The 20,729-nt window shown below is 41.2% G+C and overlaps 1 protein-coding gene across 1 annotated transcript in view; it reads left to right on the forward strand.

The window, feature by feature from the left end:
- Nucleotides 1-14,022, forward strand: part of ITPR2 (inositol 1,4,5-trisphosphate receptor type 2) — a 128,157-nt gene extending 114,135 nt beyond the window's left edge. Inside the window, exon 34 of the mRNA XM_041468717.1 lies at nucleotides 13,862-14,022. Within this exon, the coding sequence (XP_041324651.1) occupies nucleotides 13,862-13,909 (48 nt within the window). The 3' untranslated portion in view covers nucleotides 13,910-14,022. The remainder of the gene's footprint in view (nucleotides 1-13,861) is intronic.
- Nucleotides 14,023-20,729: the final 6,707 nt, after the last annotated feature.

Genomic DNA, 20,729 nt, shown 5'->3' on the forward strand with positions numbered 1-20,729 from the left:
GTGCGGCTCTGGGGCCCCAACAGAGCCCAAGTGTTATAAATACATCAGCGCTCTGTAGCTATCAGAACAGTTAGAATGCTGTCAGCATCATGAAAGATGTTATAATAGCTTTCAAAACATTTAGAAAAAGATCCCTTTGATCCTCTGTGTTCCAGTGAGCTAAAAGGGATGCTTTTGCATGGGGGAAGGGGAAATGCTTTTCTTTTAGCTGCTACAAATGCCTGTCACTGGGTGAGTTTGTGAGCTTTGAGTCTGTTATTGGAGAGCACCAAGGTGAAAGATGGAGAGTGTTATCCTCAGGTTGGATTCCTTCTGTTTTAGATATATATTAAAAAAAAAAAAAAAAAACAAAACCAAAACCAAAAAACAACTGATTTTAAAAATCTGTTTCTGGATTGAGGAAGGAAATACTTAGTCCCCAACTGACATTTTCCTTTCAACAACATGATACATTGCAAAGCAGCCATGAGGCAGATCCGTGTATAAACTAGGTTTGCCAAAAGCTGTTGTGTTTTTAAAGACGCCCTGCTTCTACAGGTTCTGCCAACCTACTTTCTGCCGGGTGTGACTTACAGCCTTGTGCTGAGCAAAGTGGGTGCTGCTGAAGGAAAGGCTTCCCTTTCCTGCATGTGGCCCAGCCTGTGTAAGTCAGCAGCTCTAGTCTGAGCAGGATTAAAGACAAGAGCTGAGGATCTGACAGCTGTAAAGTCATCCTGGCTTTCTCTGCAGAATTTTTGAAGTATTATTCATGTGAGTTTTGGTCCCAAAGCCTTTAAGGGGTTTTTAAACACTGCTTTCTCAGTCTTCATCTCCATTTCATGCATTTCAGGTCTTTGTTTTTTTCTTCCATGGAGGAAGATCTTTCAGTCCCCAAAGGGCAGAGAGATAAGAACAAATGAGAAAATTTCTTCTGTAGTGGGAATTTTTCAGACTGGTGTTTGAATGGAGTGGCATTCCCACATACGGCTCTGCCTTTCAGGCAGCTGAAGGGGAAAGCTTAAAATTGTTCTGGAATTTAGTTTTGGTGATTTCTGCATTCACTGTGCTAGCACTGCGCAGCTCCCTGTCTTTCTATTGGGATTGCAAGTGCTGAGCTCAGAGCTACTGGTTCCAGCCAAAATTGGTATGCAGATTAATTAAAAGCAAAAGAACTTCCAGAGATTTTTAGTTCTATGATCTCTTTTTATTTAAAAATATTAGACAAGTTTTGATTATTAACGGAATCATTTACCTTCCGAAGGACTGGGGGCGGTGTCATACTTTTCCCAAAACAGAAGGGGTGATAAGTTTGCTGTTTCATTTTAGCCACTCTTGCTTCTCTGACCAAAATCTTTCCTGGGGTGATAAAAAATGCACTCTCTGGAGGCATGACTGATTTATCTGATACATTTTAGATAAGCAGACAAGCAAATGCCTCAAGATGCCTCATTTGTCTAGGTCTGAAGTTATCTTTGGTTATTCCTCTTTCCAACGCATGACAATGTTTGTGTGCTAGACCCAAGGTGCTTCGGTGTTCCCCTGAGCTCTAGCATCCCCTGAACACAGGTGCTTTTGGATGTCATGTCAGCAGACTTCCTTAAAACATTCCTCGTGAAATTGCTGTCTTGTAGTGACAATGGCAGTGTGTAATTAGAGAGAATCTTTACCCTGTGTGAGATTCAGGTGATGTGGATTATCTCTCTGCTTCTGCCACCAACTTTTCCCTGTGACCTTAAGCAATTCAATCAGCTTCTCTGGGCTCCCCATCCCTGAAGAGATGTAATGGTAAGTGTGTGCCACTCAGGTTTGGGGTTATGTATTAAATGCACAGATGGCAATGACTCCTATCCCGGGAATTTTTGTATACAAAATAAATTCTGCTTTTGCATAGATTCCCTAGAACATTGTAGTCATCTCTGGCTTGCATAGGTGAAAGAGAAAACAACTCTGCCTTCATTTCTTGTTAAACATGACTACAGCTGCTTATTTAAAAGCTGTTGAAGAGGTAGTATGACTACAATCTGTACTACTTGTTTGTCCAGTCTTGCCTTTCTCACTGTTTTTGGCTCTCTGTAGACTCCTTTCATTACTGTGTACACTGACACATGCAATGTCAACATGACTCTGTATAGATGTTCAAAAGTGTTGAAGAGAAATAAAGGAAATACTGAAGGATGTAATTCATACCAGTAATTTTCCCCCTTTCTTTAAGTGTGACATCTTTATGCAGCAACAAACTTTAAGTGTTGTACCAAAGGGAGTCTTCAGGAACCTTTTGTACAAATCTTCCCACTTCCTCCCACCATTCAATCATCCTTCTGTGCTCCAGAGCTGTCCTGGTATCATCCATTCCCTTCTTTCATTGTTTTAGCTTGGCTTCTGTATTTTCCCCATGTGGCTTCCCAAAAAAATGCTACCTCTCTCCCAGTACCATCCTAAAGCCTGTTGGTATTGAGTGTGCTGTTTCCCTTCCTTCCCTCCTTTTAAACATTTTTCTTGTAAATGAGCTTTGCCATTTCGACCCAGTTGTGGTAATTAATTGTTGAGAGAAGCTAAATGTTGTACGAAATCTTTCTGAGTTATGTCTCATGTGTCTCTGAAGCATCTTCCAACCAGCCTTGCAATGGGAGGAAAGGTCCATTTTCTTCTTGAATCTGTCTAAATGTCTAAGTGGCATGCAGTGTGCTTATTTAGGGAGATCTTTCCTTCATGGTGTGGGAAAGAAGAGGCAGGCAGCTAGAAAGAACTAGTTCAGAAGAGAAGGGTGGACCTCCAAGAAGAAAGATAAGCTATAATAAATCCAGCTTCAACTCTAACATAGTTCTCTCTGATAGATACTATATAAAAATATTTTGTTTTGACTTTAAGAAATATCAGTAATAAATACAAAATAATGAAGCTTGTTTACTGGGGAGAACTAAATCTCATTGTCTCCTCCTCCTTCCCTGCAGGTTTGTAACACAACCACGGATCGTAAACACGCAGACACGCCTCTGGAGAAATATGTCACTGAGCCTGTCATGAGCATTGTGAGTGGCTTCTTCAATTCACCATTTTCAGATAACAGCACCAGCCTCCAGGTAAGGAGCAGAGACACAGACAAATCAGTTATTCAGACGTTTAATGAGATACCTTCTGCTACCTGCATAGGAATGCTGTCTCTTTTCATCCTCCTTTAATTTCTCTGTCCCCTCTCATGCCACTGACTACCAGCTTAATCCCTCTTTCAAACACTTAATTCTTCATTTTAGTCACTTGCATCTTGAACTAGTAGACAGCTCAATGTGGTCAGAGTTACTTCTGGCTGTTGTGAATTCATTGGAGGGGATGTCCTTGCAGAAAAATCTTTGTGTAAGGGAGATGCTGTGTCCTGACAGAAGGGACATACGCCTAAGAATGGGAAAAACTCCTGTGTCCTTATGGTGTGTACTGTGTTTACTTGATATCAGTAGCAATCTAAGGAAAAATTGCATGATTTGGCCTTTTTAGAGTTGCAGCATTGATTTTCTGCATGCCTGTCAGATCTAAAGATCAAAGAGTATTTAATGGAGACATACCTTGAGTCTACAAGTTAAAACCCCCTTGGTTTACATTGTATCAAACCTTAGGGCAGCTGTGAGGAGATCCTTTATGGTAAAATTCTGTGTTTGTTTTTGTTTCCAGACACACCAGCCTGTTTTTATTCAGCTGCTGCAGTCTGCTTTTAGAATTTACAACTGTACCTGGCCAAACCCAACACAGAAAGCCTCAGTGGAGTCCTGTATCAAGACTTTGGCTGAAGTGGGTAGGTGCCAGGTTTTACTTTTCGTGTTTAAAGATCAGACTTGAAGCTTAACAGTTTTTAATTTGACTCTACCATCCTGAAGTTGTATCAGTAGTGATTTCAGAAATCCCACTTTCTGAGGCTAAATTCCTTCTTTTATAACCCATTCACACCTTCCCCATCAAATAGGGCTGTTAGGGTGAAACTGGTAGGGCACAGGGATGAGCTTACTAAGTGAGTGCTGATTGAGCTTTCAGCCACCAATTTTAATTTTATGGTTGATGGTTTTAACTTTTTAATATCAAGCAAGTTATGATATTAAATCACAACATAAGCAAAGGCTACCCTGTTAAAATACATTTTTTAAAACTTCTTATCCTATATTAAGAAAAATATTCTTCACCAGAACATAGCTGACTGGCAAAAGTGAATTAAGTTAAATTTCTGTAAATATGATTTTGAAGTCTTCTGCCATGACAGAATAAAGGATTATTCAATGTAGTTTCCAAAAGTCAGCGGTGCTGGTTGCTTGTAGAATAAGTTTCTGCTTAGTGTGAATGAAACCTGAGTAGAGATAGAGATACATAGAAACTGGCTAAATTCTATTGGTGATACATTTAATAAAAAGTATTAATAAATAATGATAAAACAATATGAGAGGGTCCCAGAGCCACCTGCAGCACTGTAACAATCAACTCTAAATTTAGATTTTTGGAATAGCTTTACAGAAGTATCATTTAACATTTTAGCCAAAACATCTCATTAACTTTCTGTGTGAATGTGAATAAGCAGTTACCTAAAAGTTTAGCAACCTTCAATTGTTTTATTTGCTGTGCAAATAATTTAATTAGGGATCCATCTGGCAAATGAACTTTGGAAGTTGAAGACATTTTATTTCCTTTATGCTATAGCTACTACTAGTCTCACATAAAGCTCCATCTCTACAAATTCTTGTTTGTGTGTTCAACACATATCCCCTTGCTATTCTCAGGCAATTCTGGAAAAAGTCATCAATTTCTTCCTTTGGGAATCTGGGGAAAGGGAGAGAAATGAGGCGGGTGAGAGTAGGTTTGGGACCAACCATGCCCTCTGTGTGCTTGTAGACAGCTCAATGTCTTCATTCCTGTAGAGCTGCATCTAAAATCAAATTCTGGCTCAGAGAGGTCGTTGTGTTATCTCATCAAGATGATGCTGTTTGGAGGCATCTGAATATGGGTTTATTTTCCATTTGGCTACGTGCCCGCAGCACACAGCTGATTCTAGCATGAAAAATTCCCAGCAAATTCCAGTGATGCAGAGCTCTGCTGATTGCTGGATGAGTCAGGCCAGGATCTCACTGGGCTTTCTCTTCTCCCAAGAAGCATGTGCTGGGACAAGAAAAAAAGGCTTCAGGTTGCACCAGGAGAGGTTTAGGTTGGGTGTTAGGAAAAATTTCTGCATGGAAAGGATTGGCAAGCACTGGAACAGGCTGCCCTGGAAAGTGGCTGAGTCATCATACCCTAGAGGTACTTAAAAGACGTGTAGATGTGGCACTTAGAGACGTGATGTAGTCGTGGATGTGGCACTGTTAGGTTACTACTTGTACTCTATCTTGAAGGTCTTTTCCAACCTAAATTATTCTATGATTCTGCCCTGTTGAGACAGCCAAGCTGAGCTTGTCCCACAGCAGCTTGAGAGGGAAGGCACAGATCACCCTAAGGGGATGGCAGATCCAGCTTCACCTCAGGTGTGCCAGCACATGAAAGGGCTGGTGGGCAGTCCTCTGTGTGCCTCTTCTTTCTGGGGGCTCCAGGAATGGCTGATGTCTGGAGTTTGCTTCAGATATGTGACTTTGTATCCTATTTGTGGAACTCAGTTTCTACCTCCACTAGAGTCCTTTCTTTCATTCTGTTTTCTTTTTTCTGGAGATGGTTTAGAGGTTGTTTGTTTGTTGGTTTTTTTAAAGTAAGCTCTTGTGCTATCTTTTGGGTCCTGGCTCCTTCTTGCTTCTCTGGCTTCCCATCCATGGGCCCCCAGCCATGCCTTGGGTACTTTGAGGCGTGGCAGAGTGGAGCTAAGCTGCCAGTGAAGGGCATCACTCCATGTCTTCCTCTGGGACTTCCCTGCAGCAGAAGCAGGAATTGCCAGGCTGGGAACCCCTGGGGTGCCATGGGCTGGCAGCCTCAGAGCAGCTCCCTGAAAGCACGCAGCATTGCTGATTTCCTTGCCCATATCCTAACAACTGTTCAGGATTCATCACTAATAACAATATCCAGCATGGTAAGATTGTGTCGTGTCAGACAATTGCCATGTTTTTATTGAGTGTTTTATTTTGACAGTGCAGAAGGGAAGAGGTGAGGGGGATTTCCCCAGAAAGCAAGGTAACTGGAGAAGAAGTGGAAGCAGAGTTTTTGACAAACACCCCTGTGCAAAATTTGCCTGGCCAGCAGAGATTTTAACTGCGGGTGATACTCAGTGTTCTTAGGAATGGTGACAAATGTGTCTTGCCTGTGTTAACGGAGTAGGCCTGTTCTTCTCTGTGGAAATATTTAGAAAAACTGCCGCAACTGGGGATACCAGAGGCTTTTACAGCCTTCTGTGATTGCAGTGGGTGCCTGGTGCCTTTCTCTGTTGGGTGTTCCTCTGCCGAAAATGATGCCTCACTCTGAGAAGCCAGAGGCATCTTCCATAATACAATACAAACATAGCAACCTTCTTATGCGTCTTTTGTTGGCTACATATGTGGATCCTTTTTTCCCCTCTTCTGACTTGAGAATCTGACAGCTTTAATGTTAGGGCCTTTGTGTTTCACAGCAAGGCTTTAAAAAACCTCTAAAAAGATTTTGCCCATATCAGAGAGATGGAGTATTGGACAGATTTACAGCAGGGACCAAAAACTTCTGAGGGAAAATAAGTGGAGTATAAATCTGAAAGAACAAACGTGATTTTTTTTTTTTTTTTTTTTTTTTTTTTGTTGTTGTTGTTGATGGCATTGCCCTGGATTTACAAATGAATCTCAGGGGTAAGAAAGAAAGACCATACGCAGATTTCCCAAGATATCAATGATCCATATAATGACACACTTTCAAAATGATACACTTCAGAGCACATTTAAGCAACATACAGTCTGCTCAGTGCTTCCTGGTTTGTTGCTGGCAGGTGGATGCAAGCACTGCCTTAAGAGCTTGAGATCATTGTATCTGGTTTCTGATGAGCACTGTAAGGATGTGTGTTACCTTCCAGGTCAACAAAAGGATATCTCACAGAAGCTTATCTTTTATAACCCTGGTACTTCAACTCCATTTTACCACCAGGGAAAAACTACATAAGCTTTTCAAGCCTTACTTGCTGCTTCGTCTCCAGGCACTTTCCTGCCTCCAGTTCAGCAGGAAGCATAGAGGCTTGCTTCTCTTCTTCAGCATATCTCTCTGTGGTTTCAGGAGGTTTGGAACTCAGATATCAATGTGCACAAGGTTTCTATTGCTCAGGAAACATTTGGCTACTTGGCCTAAATAGAAACACTTGTGAAATTACACATATACATACATACGTATATATGTGTGGTGTTGCATTTTAGTTAAATGTTATGTTCTGTCTCATGCCTCAAAAATGTATGGTTTATTCCAAGCCTGTGGTCTTCCCCTGAAGTATCATGTATTTATAACCCCATTGGCCCAAGTCTTATTCCATGCCCACTTTGAATCTCCCTGTTAAGCTGTGCGAGGGAGACCAGATGCTCTGTTGGCCCCTTTTCTCCCTAAGCTCTCCCTCTCTCCCCCTCCTTCCCCCTTCCTCCCTTTTCCCTCAGTAGCCATGCTGCTTCTGGAGGTGGGACCCCCAATAAACCCTCATCTGATCAGCACCCTCAGAAGCCGTGTGGAGTCTCCTTGCCTGCCTGCAGCTGCCAGTGAACTCACAGCTTAGGGGGCCCTCCAGGGACACGCCGGGGAGCCACCTCAAATGAACTGCAACATATATGTGTGTGTGACTTGTCCACATGGATTTCTGAAGCAGGTTATCACACTGGTGAGAATGAACACATACATATATCACTTTGGCCTTTTCTCTTTTATTACATGGGACTGAGCTTTTGCTTGAAAATACAGTCCAAAAAGTGAATAATCAAAACAGCTCCCATCTCCCTCGACAACTGAAAAATACCCAGACCTTTGTGAAAACAGAGGAAATAAGACCTCCAACCATTTAATTTATTTCAAATGAATTCATTATCAAAGGATTTTCAGTTCATGCATTTTATGATCTTCACAAGATTGAGAAGGGTGGAGGCCAGTCTCAAAGTCTGCACTTTAAACCAGCTACTGTCTTTCTCTAAAGACTGGGAAATATCACCTCTCCTCGCAACCAGAGATTGTATATCTTAAATTACATATCCTAAATGATATTGAAGCAGGGTCTTTGCTGACCAATCCTGCAGGACCCATGCAAAGAACTGTCTTTGCTTCTTAATTAAGACAGCAATTCTTGTATCTTCACCTCTGAGCATTAGTTTTCTGTTACAAGGGTAAATTCAATTGTTTTACACTGTTATCTCTGCAGCATCCATTAGTTTTCTCCATTATGTTTTAAAAAATTGAATCTTTCCTCTGGTGTCTATCCCAAAGATATGATCTCTCTGTGACTGTGCTGTGACCACCAATAATGAAATAACTGGAATTTCCCAGATGAGTAAACAGTGCCAGATAGGAACTTGCATTTTGTTACACTATGTCTCTTGGCAGACCCTAAAAAAAAAAATCTGTTAGCAAGCCAAATTGCACTAGTCATGATCAGATTATGTTCTAGGATGTTGTGCAGGAGAAGCAAGAAGAGAATTCTTGTTTCCATACTACCGTATTTGAGGTGAGTCCTGTAAGATTGCTATTTCCTAAGTTCAAAGCTGGAACAGGTACAGAGGAAGCACTGCTGGGGTGGTCAGGGGAAAGGATAACTCTGTTACAGGAAGGGAATTCAGAACCCCCACATGTTTTGCTTAGCAAAACACAGACCTGTGTTGTTGCTCTTTAAATGTATTTAAGAAGATAAATAGTCACAGAGACGTTTAAGCTGAAGGACAGTGCTGACCCAAAACCAACTGGACATAAATTACACTAGGTTGTAAATAACCTAAATAAATTTAGATTGTGAATCAGAGGATTAGAACCCACTTTGGAAGGATGTCCTTGGTCAGTGGGCTGAGAGAAAGTGGAGGGAGGAGGAATGATTGATAAGCTGCCATCATTTTAAATGTGGCTCAATAAATTTTTCCAAAGATATTAAAGAGCATGGATTGTCTATAACAGGGAGTAGATGGTTTGAAGGTGTACTGAAGTCCTTTCTAGTTGAGTATTTATTCCCTAATAAGTCATCAATACCTCCTTGTACAGAATAAAAAAACCCTCTCCTCTGGTTCTTCTTGACCATGCTTTTATGCCCTCTAAAGCCCTTTACTTTTCCCTGACAAATTACAAATAGGAAATATTAAACATAAAATCTAGGTCACATTTTGTTGCTTCTTTGAAATTATGATGTGTATTTTAATGTCCATATAGATGAATTTTCATATAACAATTTTTTTCAGGCCTGAAAGTATGTTTATTTCACTTCCCATTTGAATTTTAAAATCTTTTTTTCCATTTTATGAAAAGCTAGACCTTCATTTTCAATTTTTAGTTCAAATAAAATAATTATCCTGTTGTTACTTTTTTGACAGTGAGAAGAATACATTTCAGATGAAGCCCATATTTTATTCTATTTTAACTGTTTGTGTTTCCCTAATTGCAAGAAAAATTCAATGATGATCTTTTTTCAGGCTGATAAATATTTTAGTGTAGATTTTCTGTTGGAAAAAAACATCCAGTTGAAGGGTACAAGATTGGCAGGTTTGTGTCTTGTCTACACAAAGCTTTTATTTCCCTTAAAATGTCTTGCTGTTGCTAGCATTAGTGTCTCTCCATCCGAATGTATTTGTTAAGCAGTCAGTAAATGATTAAAGAGCTGGAGGGGCTGATTTATGGAACAAAATTAATGAACTAAATATGCATCACTCTGTTACGTGACAACTGGGAAGCGTGGGAGAACATGATAGAGCTGTCTGTGACTACCAGGGAGTGTAAACTGGGAGCAGAGCAAAGGATTCACAGCCAGGTACAGCTGGGCCTTTTTCCTGACCCAGACTGCCCAGCACACTCCTCCTTGAGGGGCTCTTAGGGACCAAATGCCTGTGTGTCCCCCTGAAAACCCACATGAGGGATGCTTGAGGGTTAATTAGCTGTGAAGCCACCACACACTGGTGTATTCTGTATATACTGCAAGAGCTAATGGAGTGACATTTAAAATTAGGCAGCAGTAGGTGGAAATAGCGAGAATGGTGAGGTTCCTTATGGCAAGATAGATTATTCTGAAGAATGGGCATCCAAGGAAAATTACAGGCAAGGGCCACTTCCTGGAAATCCTTAGGACTAAATTGGTCCTCAGACACAGGCAGCAGCACAGTGAAAGGACAGTACTTCAGGAGACATTCCTGAAATAGGTCCAGTTGATGTGCTCCTGTGAAGAGAACTACATGCAGGTAATTTAACAAAATAACGCCTGGGCCCATTTCAGTCTCTCTGGGAGCAGCTGGACTATGCTTCTGGGACTTCGCTATAGCTTGCTTGTCCAGAGTGCCTTGGTTTTTACCTGCTTGATTCTTGGCATTCTTAGTGCTTTTTCTTTTGAGTCTTTGAGTACTATTTCATGGTTTAAGCAGTAGGGGGGAGAAAAGCTGCTGATCGCTGGATGCCCACAGACCCATCCAGCAGGTCATTTTGCTGGGACCTGGCTGAATTTGCAGCTCTGTGTTTCTTACCACTGCTGTAGGTTGTATTTGCTCAATTGTCTTGGCTTCTCTTGGCTCTCTTGCTGAGAGATAATTGGGAACAGCAGATTGAGAGCTAGTAGTTTAAAGGATTTCCCAGAAATTCCATCTCCTCTGACGCTGGCAAAATGGTGTTGTATATTCAGGATGTAATTTGCCCTGTGCACAGTGCCGTAGGTAGGAAATGGGCACTGTATAAGCCTGGGACATGCCCTCCACTGCAGGGCAGAATTTAGCTGTACTGAAGACATCACAGAATCACACAATATTCTGAGCTGGAAGGGACCCACAAGGATCATTGAGTCTATCCTGCTAAGTATCCTGTTGGATACTTATGTACAGACAGCCATATAGCTTTTTCCCAAGTTCACCAGATGAAAGACAGAATTTTACCCTTTCTTGGCTCCTTTGTCTACCTGCTCTAATTGTACTTTGCAAGTTTGAGTGCTGTCCAAAAGTATTTCTAAGTGGAACAAAAATAAACATGCTTTTAAATATTTGATGTTGATTCTTAAAGAAGATTGACACATTTTGAAGAGGAAAGCAGCCTCCAACACCTAAATTAAAAATAAATATTTATGTTCACATTTGTTCATCAGCTTTCCAAAATGTAAAAATATGTTTCATGTAGTTTTAAATAATGAAATGTGAAACAAATGAAAGATAAACTTTCTACAAGCTGAAAAGAAATAAGACAAAGTCTTTGTTTATAGCTTAGACTTCAACAGTGCCCTTTGACAACCAATACAAATCTTAATTACAAATGGAATTATACATGTAAGAACTGCTCAAAACAAAGGGGTATTTTTTTTCCTCTCTCTGGTTTTCTTTGTGATAGTTTTAATTAGCTGCAACTCTTTGAACAGTCATAGTCCTTGACTGTTCCTCAGACACTGATGGAAGTTGTTAACTTCAAATGGCGTCTCTAGGACTGCAGAAGTCTGGGGTCTGGGTTTTCCTCTGAACAGTGTGCTCCCCATTGCTAATTTTATTCTTTGATATATCAGGATTCTGCAAACATTCCACTTAACTGAGAAGTGAGCATTGTCCAGTAGCATTCCAGTGATTGACATTAGGACACAATAAATTGGATTAATAGGCTGCAGCACCCTACCCACACTGGCAGAACTTTAATGGACTTCTCTAGTAAAGTAGGCAGCAACAGGGCAAATGTGTTTTGAAAAACAGCCCAGTTGAATTATATGGAAACAAATCATTAGAAATAATGGCCAACCATACATGGCATTTTCCACATATTAATCAGGAACATGCCTCGAAAACAAATGGAGAGTGGAAAGGAGAAGTCAATTTATGTCTTCCCAGCTTAACCTATTTTTCTTTTCAATTCCCTGTGGCCAACCATTTAAAAGAAAGTGCTTACCAGAAATGGATTTAGAGAACTCTCTTCCATCCCAATAGAACAGCCTGATCCATGGGGGGAAGCCCCAGTCCTGCATCAGGATCCAACCTTTCAGTGGGAAGAGAGGAGGGTACCCTGAACCTGTGGGATCCATTAAAGGGAAGAGAGTCCCCATGACAGAACACCCTTGCCACAGTCTCTGAGGCTGAGGGTTGAGGTGTCACAGCCAGATTTAGGTTTATAATAAAGGCTGTCATTTCAATCTAGTCCTGAGGGGAAGAGAAAGTTTGTGCCTGGGATCTGTGACTCACTGTGCTTGGCAGCACTGCAGCCTTCATTAATCAGAGCTGTGTGGTGCCTCTGCCTGCACATCCTCCCGTGGGGCTGGAGGCATGGGCTACTTGGGACAGAATGGCATCTGCTGGCTTCACAGGTTCAGGACATAAAGCTGGTTGTATTTTAGAGCTGGGAGGAAGAGGTGGAGTATTTTTGATGCCTTCCTCCACTGTGGAAAGTGTGTTAGTGAGGAGTAGTGGGGAAATGCCTCAGAGAAATGTTGTGCAGTACTGCAATTTGGGCTAATTGCTTTTTACATTTCAGCTTGTTTCAATAAGGAAAAGTGAAAAATTACTTATTATTGGTCATTATTACAAATGGATTAGAACTGCTCCATTTTATTTTCAAGTTTTTATTAAACATAAGCTGTGCCACAGAAGGTAAGTGAAATGACATGGAATACAGAGCCTAATCACTGGAACATAACCTGGTCTTTCAGAGATATTGATCATAGGCTTACAGAATGGTTTGGGTTGAAAAGGACCTTAAACAGCATCCAGCTCCAGCCCCTGCCATGGGCAGAGACACTCTTCCACTATTCCAGCTTGCTCAGAGCCCCATCCAGCCTGGTCTGAAACACTTCCAGGGATGGGGCACACTCTTGTTTATTGGTCGAATTTCAGACTACTCATGCTGAGCCAGAGAACAATGTCACTCTGATCTCTAGTGGGATGGAAAGGAGCAGTTAACACAGAGATTTTACTGGAGGAGAGGGCAGATACCTTCTAATGCTGCCTTTCAAACTTTCTTTTCAAACAACAGTTCAGGATGCAATAGTAGTTTAATAGTGGATGTCTTGTAAGAATTACTGCAAGTCTCTTTTTTTTTTTTTTATTCTGATACTCTCTCTATTGTCATTTCCTGCTTCTAAAGTCTAAAAAGAAAAAAAAATGCTATTTTTAGCTATTGCAAAAATTTTTTTTAGCTATCAGTTAGACTATCACATGTTTATTAACTACTGGATATATTGCAGTGGCATCCAGGCACCATCCAGGAATCCAGGGTTTAGCAACCCTAGCAGTATAGGAAACCCAGAGAGAAGAGGGGACAGTCTTTTTCTAATTTAATTTGTATGCACTTGGTTCCTCAAGGTCTTCACAAGAGGGATATACAGTAAATATACAGTAAAGTAACAGTATTTGGGATAAATTGGATAAATCTGCATATGCCTACTAGAAAGAAAAATTTCAGAATTTGCTTCTGAATAGGCTAAAACTAATTGTTAAAATAACACATACTCCTTTTGTTACTCTTATTAATATATCTGGATTTTTTTCAAGTTAGTAGAAAAACTATTCTGCTAAAAAAAAAAATCTGTGTCTGTGAAAATATATACTGGAAATCATTCTCAACTCATTTGAAATAGTACAGCTTGCTTTCTTTACCTAGATTATGGCTGGTTTCTACTACTCAGGTATGCTTATTTTTAAGGGATCTTATTTTTAGGATCCTTATTTTTAAAACCTGTTGAAGTAATATCACCCTGCCCCTTAACTTCAACAAGATCAGGCTGTTGCATGTCATGATGTCTATAAGATTTTTAAGTTTTTGCCACTGTAAATGTCTTGTGTTTTTCTTCCTATTAAAGCAAAGAACCGCGGGATTGCGATTCCAGTGGATTTGGACAGCCAGGTGAACACCTTGTTCATGAAGAGTCATTCCAACATGGTGCAGAGGGCAGCCATGGGCTGGAGGATGTCAGCCCGTAGTGGACCTCGCTTGAAAGAAGCTCTTGGTGGGCCGGCCTGGGATTACAGGAATATCATAGAGAAACTACAGGTACAGAAATAGCATATGGCTTGGGCAGCAGTGGGACTGCAGTTATCTCATGTGTGCCAGATATGGAAAACACCAGAGACAGGCCCAGTGCATTTTTAGTGCTGGATGAGAGGAGCTACTGCACTTCTGGGTGGGGATGGCTGAAAAGGCTCAGCTCTTCAAGATCAGTATTTGGCCCCTACAGAAGTCAGAGAGGGGTAGGAGGTATCACAGAATGAGCTGAGCTGGAAGGGTCCCATGAGGATCAGTGAGTCCAACCCCTGGCCCTGGCACAGGACGATCCCCAACAATCCCACCCTGTGCTCAAGAGCATTGTCCAAACACACCTGGAGCTCTGGCAGCCTTGGGGCTATGACCATTCCCTGGGGAGCCTGTTCAGTGCCCCAGCACCCTCTGGGGGAAGAACCTTTTCCCGATATCCACCCTAACCCTCCCCTGACATAGTTCCAGACGTTCCCTTGGGTCCTGTCCCTGGTCATACAGAGCAGAGACCAGGGCCTGCCCCTCCTCTTCCCCTCATGAGGAGCTTGCAGAACTGCTGTGAGCTCTGACCTCAGTCTGCTCTTCTCAACTGAACAGACCAAGTGCCCTCAGCTGCTCCGTGTGGCTTCAGCTCCAGGCCCTTCACCATCTCCATGTCCCTCCTTTGGACACTTACATTGTGGTGCCCAAAACTGCACACAATGTTCAAGTTGTGTTCTTCTTTAAGTTCTCCACAGAGCAGCATGTCCTTTCTGCCTTTTTATGGCCATGTGTCCTGTTCTGGCTGCAGAGGAGATACTGGAGGTTTTAGGTCATGTTTGTGTCACTGGAGATTGCCATGAGATGGAGAACACCTTGTGCATGTAGAGCCTAAACAGCATGAGGGGTTTATGACCTGAGAAAACGGCAGGACCCAGAAAAATGGAGGGGCCCTAAACACCAAGAACACAACACCTGAGGTGACACATTAACTGTGTGTGGTGAGCATTGTTTTTCCAGGACACCATCATCCTAACTGTTGCCACAGGTTTTGTGAGCACTCCTGCAGAGGAGAAATTTGAAAGAGAGGAACAATGGGCACCTTGTTCCCCTTGCCCTGCGTGAGGAGTGGTGTGAAAAAAGGCTTGAGGTGGCTTTACAGCCACCTGGGCTGCCCAGGGCTCTTGCAGCTGGGCATCACACTGGGCCAAGCAGTGCATCACACCCAACTGTGCAACTCCACAGCAACGTTGTTGTAGTTCTCCTGCAGTTATGGATGTTCTCCTGTCTCTCCCAGGACGTGGTGTCCTCCTTGGAGCTGCAGTTCACACCCATGATGCAAGCTGAGTTCTCAGTGCTGGTTGATGTGCTGCACAGCCCAGAGCTCCTGTTCCCCGAGGGCAGCGATGCCAGAATAAGATGTGGCGCTTTCATGTCCAAGTAAGTGGTGTGCAGAGGGGCCTGTTTGCTTCTTTGGGAAAGATGGTAGGGTTTTAACTTTTTCAACAGCATTTACCTCTGGTTTTCAGCAGAGACTTAAGCATGCAGGTGACCAAGTTTACTGTTGAAAACTTAAAGTGAGGTCTTTTGATCCATATTGTATATTTCTCAGCAGTTTTGTTGTCTGGAAAGCAGAGAGAGAGGGGTTGCTTGACTTACCTGCTAGAAATGGGATGTTAGTGGCTTGCAAAAATTGTGGCAGGCTCAACCTATGTCTGTTTTCTCAATGGGCTACTTTGCTGTTACATTTCACCAAATCTACAACAGAAACTTGGATTTTCCATAGCAGAATTTTCAAGAATTCATAATGAAGCAGTGGGCTGCTCCAGGCTCGTGGGTTTTTTGTTGGATTTTTTTTTATAAAGCAAATTGATATTTTTATTTTAAACTGCCAACAGCTCTTTGAAAGTGCATTTCACTGGGACCCCTATCTGTCTTGAATTATTTGCAGTCTGTGCATTGGAATAGTGTCTTGCAATTTTTCTATTAGTCCTCAAGTGAGATGCCCTCCCCGTCCTTGAGAAACTATAATTTAAACAGAGATAACTTGGAGGAAATGAATGCATTGGCAGCCCTCCTGATTTCTTGATTATTTGCATATTCTGCAGAGGTAGCATTATAACAATATAGTTTATGTTTGGAAAAATTAAAAAAAAATATAATTAAATTTTGAGATTATCCCATCCCATGTCCTCTGTCCAAACCCCTCTTTGAAGCCAGCATCAAAATGCAAAAAAAACCCCACACCTCAAAACCTGTCCAAGGTCTTCAGATTTCCTCCCTTCCTATTTCCACAAACATTTCTCCAGCAATGTGTGAACCAGTGCAAGGACCTGTGCCCTGTGCACAGATCTGTTCTGCACAAAGACAGAAAGGCTGCTTCTGGTATCGGCTTCAGCTCACCGAAATCCAAACTCCTGTCACCGTCATAGCTGGAGACAGAAATGGACCTTGTTTTCAGGCTTGTCAAGTGGTTGTGTGAATATAAACAACAATTATGTTTCATCCAAATGTCTGTATTTCTGAACACTTCCTTTTCCAAAAAAAGATTTTTGCAAATCCTTTTGGCTGAATACCATTTGCTAATTATGTAATAAATATATTATAACCATCATAGAAATTGGAAGGTGTATAGTTTGTAGCTTTTAAAGTTTGCAAGATGCATGGTGAACAATGGTTACATTTAAATAATGGTTAAATTAAGTTACCTTTAAATAAAGACAGGATGAAATAGTTAGTCTGGATCTTAAACTGTAAACCCTCAAAAAAAGGGGATGTAGAATTGTGTCTTCTGTATGGGCAGTAAGATATGCAAATTGACACAAAAATCTCCCAACACCTGAAAGTCCCATTTCCTTTTTAATTATGATTTCTCTTGACCACTTTTATTTCCTTTCCTAGAGGAAAAATATAGTAATGGGCAATTTTTACGTAAAGAAATTGCAGCATGGCTTAGCAACAATGTGCAATGCACTTTTAGTTTTAATATTTTACTTTCAGGTTGATTAATCACACAAAGAAGCTAATGGAGAAAGAAGAAAAGCTCTGCATTAAAATCCTTCAAACTTTACGAGAAATGCTTGACAAGAAAACCAACTTTGCAGAAGAGGTACTGCTTCCATTTTAATATTGAATATAGAACTAACAGCACGGAGATAGTAACAGAATCTGACATTATTTCAGTTTTTTGCATGTTTTGGAGATAACCTGGTGTCTTAGGAACAGCGTGGTAAGGTAGCAAGTTGGTTTGGAACAAAAGAAACTCTCTGCCTGACATAGTTCTGTGTGAGGGACTTGATAAGAGTCAAGGCAAGCAAGATGAAATGAATTAACAGTGGCAAGTATTACTATGTATTATGATTATATATTGGATATTCTCTATTTCTGGAGATTAGTCTTAATTTGTCACACTCAACTTTACCATAAAATCAGTGAAAATATAGGGATTTTTAATTGCAATTGTACAGTTTTTCCCTGCTGTCTGTGGTGCCAGACTTTTGTACTCCACACGCTTTGTAATGCTCCCAAATGTGTGAAAGGAAATCTGCAATGTTTAAGCAGAGCTGCCAGTTTTAGGAAGAAGTGACATAGTCTGTACTCTGTAAGTGTCTAATTATTTCTTGCATTCCTCTTTCCCCTCATTGCCCAGTTTTCTCTTGCAAAACCAAGTCTTTCAAATGCCTCTTTCATTTTGCCTGTTCCTTTGCCTATCAGTACAGAGATTCAGACATAGATATCAGCTGTCCCTGTTCTTTCTGAGCCTGATCCCAGTGTCTTTTGTGTAATTTCCTCTTATCTGTATTTCTGGGTATTCCCCAAACCCTTTCAGCATTATTCACTCTTAAATGAATCATGGAGTTATCATCTAATTTCTCAGTGCTGACATCAGACTTGCCCTGTGCAAAAATAACCAGTGTAAGCAGAGGAAACCAACCCCATCCTCACCTCCTCCTCAAAGAAAACTGTGGTTAGGCCTGGGCAGACAAATACTTTTTTAATGTCATAAAGAGAATTTCACAGTGAAAGCAGTTATTATTATTCTTAATTATTATTTACATTTATTCTAATAGCATTCTGGGTGCATAACACCACTGCATCATATGGGAAAAATAATTTGCTTTTGTAACTGACCTTTGCCAAACCTCTCTAAAAGAATTACAAAGACCCACCATAAGTTAACCTCATCTCAGGACTACAGGGGAGGAAAAAAGACAACACTTTTAATGTAGGACTTGAAATAAGCAAGATTTGCTTGTTTTAGTTGCTCCTTGTACCCTGCTTTGGCTGCTGATAAAGGGAGACAGAGTTAAGGGAGGGAATTACCATTAGAAGGAATGTGCTCCATAGGTTTGTAAGAGCCCTGCTTTTCAGGAGTGGGTAAAGGAGGTGTATTCCCAAATCCCTGATGTGACCTCCACCATCTTGAGGGTGCATGGTGGGTGGAAAAGCTCTTTCTAAACAGAATTTCTCCCCGTGCTTCCTCTGGAGTCCCATTGGTTTTACACTGAGGAATGTGATGAATCAGTGCAAACAAATATGTGAATAAACAAGCTTGGATATGCTTTGCAAGTGCTTGCTACTATCTCTGGCTTGCTACTCTTATGAGTCATTGTTCAATGCCATGGACTTCAGAACAGAAAAAATAGCACAATGAATAGCCTCATGTGCGTGTTTCCCATCTTTTCTTTGGGCTGTGATCTCACTGCAAAGTTATTCAACTGTGGTATGCAGATATTAAAAAAAATAGTAATAAATACATAATGGTCATAACCAGAACACAGCTACAGAGGGACATGGGATATTTTGACAGGAAGCCTGAGTTTGCTAATCAAATTGTATTTCCTGTGATAAACCTGACAGAAGTGGTCAACCTCCAGTTTCTGCAGACTTTCCCACAGTGAGAAAGAAGGATGAAATAATGAAATAAAATTTCCTCCTCTCTCTTCACGTTAATTCCCACCACTGAGCACTTTCTACTGTCTTTGTGCTTCATTTGACCACTGGAAGGTAGCCTATGTCATTTGCTAAAGGAACAGGAGGCAAAATAGGAGTAAGAGCTTATTTAACTGATTTTATACCTATTCCTGCGTCCACTATGTCAACTCTATTGTTGCACCTCTCCTTGGTGGCGAGTTTCAGGTCTCTGATGCTCTCCTGGCTCCACATCCTTGGATTTCCTGGCAGTCAGCCTCCGAGGCAGCACTCACTTGTGCCTTGTCTTGCTTAGCACCACGACATCTAATCGTGTTGGGAATCAAAGTTTAATTTCAGAAGTTTGATTTAAAGTATATAAATGAGACATAAAACCTCCTGGCCATTGATTTGCTTTCATAAATAATTGTGGGTGATTATTGAAATCTCCTGGGAGAGTTCTGCATTGAGTCCTAGCCCTGTTTGTATTGATTAGGTCACCAACTGGAGTGAAACCTGATCTACAGCCCTTCTCTTCCAGAACAGCATTAAAACACTTGAGGAAAGCAGCGTGTGGGGGGAGCTCACATTGCCTCTGTTCAGATAGCTACTGCAGTATCTAAATGTATTTATCTAAAGCTTGCTTCAGACTGATTATTTGAGAAGAAAAGCAGGAGGGACAGAAAGGACTGTCCTATAGATGTGCCCCATCTATATTTGGGTTTAGAATCACTGGCAGTTTTTATACCCATTTTGCAAAACCAGAAGGATCTTGGACTGGGATTTTTGAATTTATTTAGGCATATCTTTTTGTGTTTCACTTTAGTGCTTGATTTCAGTTTAATTTCTGTGTGAATGTTGCATCTAGACCTATTTATACATAGTTTGAATCTGAGTAACATTTCCAAAAGCACCTGAAACATGTAGACTGACGTGTGCTCACTTTGCAAATGATTGGAACAGTTTAAAATCTTAGCATTACCTTGCTGCCCTGCTTAAAGTGTCTGTCCATACAACAGAGGTGCTGGGCCAGGAAGGGTGGTCCAGCATCTTCAGAGAGGGTTCAGGAGCTTAAATTAAATCCTCCCTAGTGAATTGGATGAAGTTGTTGAACTCTTGATCGAATGGTGCTCATGTGGACTTCTTGCCTGACTCCAGCTGCTGGCATGGCAATGCCTTGGGTACAGACAACGTGCTGATTTCCCAGCTGTTCATAAATCAGGTCAGCACCTCTGGGGGAAAAATATCCTCTCCTCTCTTCTACCATGTGTATATTACATCTGATCAGATGTGCTAGTGGATGGTAGGGCGTTACAGAATGTGGCCGAATCCAGGCCTGTGTGCCCCTCCCTAAGGCAGCTCCTTTCAGAACCACTACTGTAAATGAATGGAACCCTTCAGGAAGGGGTGCCTGTGCTGCAGAGCTCACACTTGATACTTTTTCTTCCTCTTTTAGGTGTTGAACTTCAGTATAAATAATTGAAATCTGGATTTTTAAGTGTCAGTAGAACAAGACTCTGTAAGCTGCTTAATTGTCAGAAATAAGTAGTTGCGCTTTTTGCCTTTTTTGGAAAAACTAACGAAAAATGTTGGGTTTTCTCTTAGACATTTGTACTAGTTCATGATTTAAAATCATAGAAGTAGCTTCATGGCCTTTTGTTTTGCAGGGTTAATGTTTCTGCATTCAACTTTAGATGAAATATAAGCTGTCCTCTCCCCTTTGCAGGAACATCACTAAATATGCATGTGAAAGAAATGGTACAGCTTTGGTGGAAATACAAATGTATTTTATTCCTGTGGCCACT

The sequence above is a fragment of the Pyrgilauda ruficollis genome, unplaced genomic scaffold (assembly GCF_017590135.1).
Source record: "Pyrgilauda ruficollis isolate IOZ18807 unplaced genomic scaffold, ASM1759013v1 scaffold229, whole genome shotgun sequence".
Lineage (NCBI taxonomy): Eukaryota > Metazoa > Chordata > Aves > Passeriformes > Passeridae > Pyrgilauda > Pyrgilauda ruficollis.